We start from the raw sequence: 3,511 nt of genomic DNA, 5'->3' as shown, positions 1-3,511 counted from the left end.
CTCGTGGGTACCCATAGAACCCATTTACATTCACACATCTGGAGGTCAGAGGTCAAGGGACCCCTTTGAAAATGGACACTTTTTTTCTCTCCAACATTTAGCGCAAGATTGGAGCGTTATTTAACCTCCTTCATGACGAAGGACGACCATAGTATGAAATGGTTGGTACCGATGGATTCATCAGGTTTTTCTAGTCTCAGATGATACCAGTATCTTCACTCTAGCTTTAAAACTGAACCCGCTACAACCCTAAAAATCACAAGTTGTGTTAATGTGTTAAAGAAATTAGTGGTGTTAAAACAAATTTGCATTAACGCCTTAACTTTGACAGCCCTAATAATAATAAGTAATAATAATAAAACAAGTTACGCTGATGGAAGTCGTATAAAGATACAGTATTGTCAGGTTAAACTGTAGCTCAAATTATAATTATGTTTACTATTATTATTATTATTATTATTATTATTATTATTTTTATTATTATTATCTTGTAGCTGTGGAGGCTTTGGTATACTTCTTTATATGTAAGGCATTAATGTATGCATATATCTATATTTATACTTTTTAATATCTTTCATGGCTTGTTTCTTTATCTGGACCTTGAGTCAGCAGTAAAGTTTGAATTGAATTACAGGAAGATGTTTTCAACAGATTCACAACAAACAACAAACAACAACAACAACAACAACAACAACAACAACAAGGTTCCCAACGGATCTGAATCCAGCGGACACGAGGACAGCCACGCGCTCTCTACCTGCTGTTAACGGAGGGCTGTAACCATGACAACCACAGACTCATCCAGCTGAATCTGACGTCACGCAGCTTTGTGCGCACTGAGGAGACGTTCTATGGCGCATGCGCACAGAATGCCATGAGGTCACGTCACATGCAAAGAGGCTGCACGTGCTGCCTTTTATCATGAAGTCATGGCTTTGATCTGGATGTGACGTCACGATAGAAGGCAAAGCCATGGCTCTGATCTGGAACTACCATATGAGATGAGATGAGCTGCATTAGTCCCACACTATTCATTTACAATGAGTTCTGAGGAGAATACGATTTCAGAGATGGAGCCTCAGGGAATTCAAACCGGATGTCAGTTGGAGGACGAACTCCGGAGAGCTAACCTGAGGACAGCTCATCTGAGGACAGACTATCACCTGCTAAGCCATTTCAACAAATCACAGACAGAGACCGAAATCCAGAGAGCTCAGCTGCTAAACAACATACTGCACATAAAGATTGAAATCCTGAAAGCTCGGCGGCATATAGCTCACCGGGAATCAGTTGCACAAGAATTTGAGAAACAACTGAAGGTGAAAGAGAGCCCGATTCACGAGGAGATCTTAGAATCAGTGAAGAGGATCTCCTTGAAGACTCCACCTGAGGACCAGAACCTCCCAAAGGCTCCGACCACAAGTTGGTGGCCCGGCACTGAAGTGTAGCACCGTCACCTCTTGCGATATGAAGTGTAGCACCGTCACCTCGTGCGATATGAAGTGTAGCACCGTCACCTCGTGCGACATGAAGTGTAGCACCGTCACCTCGTGCGATATGAAGTGTAGCACCGTCACCTCTTGCGATATGAAGTGTAGCACCGTCACCTCTTGCGATATGAAGTGTAGCACCGTCACCTCGTGCGATATGAAGTGTAGCATCGTCACCTCGTGCGACATGAAGTGTAGCACCGTCACCTCGTGCGATATGAAGTGTAGCACCGTCACCTCGTGCGACATGAAGTGTAGCACCGTCACCTCGTGCGATATGAAGTGTAGCACCGTCACCTCTTGCGATATGAAGTGTAGCACCGTCACCTCTTGCGATATGAAGTGTAGCACCGTCACCTCGTGCGATATGAAGTGTAGCACCGTCACCTCGTGCGACATGAAGTGTAGCACCGTCACCTCGTGCGATATGAAGTGTAGCATCGTCACCTCGTGCGACATGAAGTGTAGCACCGTCACCTCGTGCGATATGAAGTGTAGCACCGTCACCTCGTGCGACATGAAGTGTAGCACCGTCACCTCTTGCGATATGAAGTGTAGCACCGTCACCTCGTGCGACATGAAGTGTAGCACCGTCACCTCGTGCGATATGAAGTGTAGCACCGTCACCTCGTGCGACATGAAGTGTAGCACCGTCACCTCGTGCGACATGAAGTGTAGCACCGTCACCTCGTGCGACATGAAGTGTAGCACCGTCACCTCGTGCGACATGAAGTGTAGCACCGTCACCTCGTGCGACATGAAGTGTAGCACCGTCACCTCGTGCGACATGAAGTGTAGCACCGTCACCTCGTGCGATATGAAGTGTAGCACCGTCACCTCGTGCGACATGAAGTGTAGCACCGTCACCTCGTGCGACATGAAGTTTAGCACCGTCACCTCGTGCGATATGAAGTGTAGCACCGTCACCTCTTGCGACATGAAGTGTAGCACCGTCACCTCGTGCGACATGAAGTGTAGCACCGTCACCTCGTGCGACATGAAGTGTAGCACCGTCACCTCGTGCGACATGAAGTGTAGCACCGTCACCTCGTGCGACATGAAGTGTAGCACCGTCACCTCGTGCGACATGAAGTGTAGCACCGTCACCTCGTGCGACATGAAGTGTAGCACGTCACCTCGTGCGACATGAAGTGTAGCACCGTCACCTCGTGCGACATGAAGTGTAGCACCGTCACCTCGTGCGACATGAAGTGTAGCACCGTCACCTCGTGCGACATGAAGTGTAGCACCGTCACCTCTTGCGACATGAAGTGTAGCACCGTCACCTCATGCGACATGAAGTGTAGCACCGTCACCTCATGCGATATGAAGTGTAGCACCGTCACCTCATGTGATATGAAGTGTAGAGTTTGCATGTTCTCTCCGTGTCAGTGGGGTTTTTCTCCAGGTGTTATGGTTTCCTCCGACAGTCTAAAGACATGCATCATGACCTCTCGCCTAACGTGAGCTGTGAAGGCTCATATGGAGTGAGAGGTATTCAGAAAACACATTCTGAAAAATAATGAATAAAATAAAATAAAAAAATACTAATAATATGGAAGGGGAATTGAATCTGCAAAATGAATTAAGAAATAAATAAAGAAAACTGAGTATCATCATAATGAGAAAAATTAAAAATAAAAAATAAAATGAACACTTTACTTCGTTTCACTTTATTTCTATTATTTTATGTCGAACAAGTGATGACTCAAAGTGAGATCAATGCAGGTTCAACAGGTGTTCAGTTGAGTCATGTTCACGCCTGTTGCCACTAGAGGGCGCTGTTGATTAATTAGAAACATTCAGATATGGTGGCAGGGACACTGGGACAAAGACTCTGAAAAATCACCCACAAAAGTAAATATAGTCATAACTTTAATACAAACATTGCCGTAATAGTATGAGAATAAAGTCATAACTTTACGAGAAAAAAAGTCGTAATATAATGAGAATAAAGTCATAATTTAACGAGAAAAAAGTAATAGGTTTACGAGAATAAAGTTGTAATATTACGAGAATAA

General features: G+C 44.9%; 1 protein-coding gene across 3 annotated transcripts; it reads right to left on the bottom strand.

Moving 5' to 3' along the window:
• Positions 1-1,100: 1,100 nt before the first annotated feature.
• LOC141773294 (uncharacterized) lies at positions 1,101-3,159 on the bottom strand. 3 transcript variants are annotated; one of them, XM_074645187.1, is made up of 3 exons: positions 2,388-3,159; positions 1,518-2,327; positions 1,101-1,457 (listed from the first exon to the last, which is right to left on the bottom strand). In XM_074645187.1, exons 1-3 carry the CDS (start codon positions 2,607-2,609, stop codon positions 1,356-1,358), a joined length of 1,134 nt encoding a protein of 377 aa, XP_074501288.1. In that variant the 5' UTR covers positions 2,610-3,159; the 3' UTR covers positions 1,101-1,355. The 3 variants fall into 3 exon arrangements, with proteins under 3 accessions (XP_074501288.1, XP_074501287.1, XP_074501286.1); XM_074645186.1 differs by having other exon boundaries at positions 1,101-2,327; positions 2,388-2,417; positions 2,448-3,155; XM_074645185.1 differs by having other exon boundaries at positions 1,101-2,327; positions 2,388-3,155.
• Between the last annotated feature and the right edge of the window lie 352 nt (positions 3,160-3,511).

This window comes from Sebastes fasciatus, chromosome 8 (genome assembly GCF_043250625.1).
Source record: "Sebastes fasciatus isolate fSebFas1 chromosome 8, fSebFas1.pri, whole genome shotgun sequence".
Lineage (NCBI taxonomy): Eukaryota > Metazoa > Chordata > Actinopteri > Perciformes > Sebastidae > Sebastes > Sebastes fasciatus.
This window is presented reverse-complemented; position numbering and strand designations above follow the sequence as displayed.

Bases quoted from the DNA above. Each gene is read 5' to 3' on its own strand.
- LOC141773294 (XM_074645185.1), bottom strand. From the start codon at position 2,609: ATGTCGCACGAGGTGACGGTGCTACACTTCATGTCGCACGAGGTGACG. The intron at 2,328-2,387 runs GTGACGGTGCTA...ATGTCGCACGAG, and splicing joins TACACTTCATATCGCACGAG to GTGACGGTGCTACACTTCAT.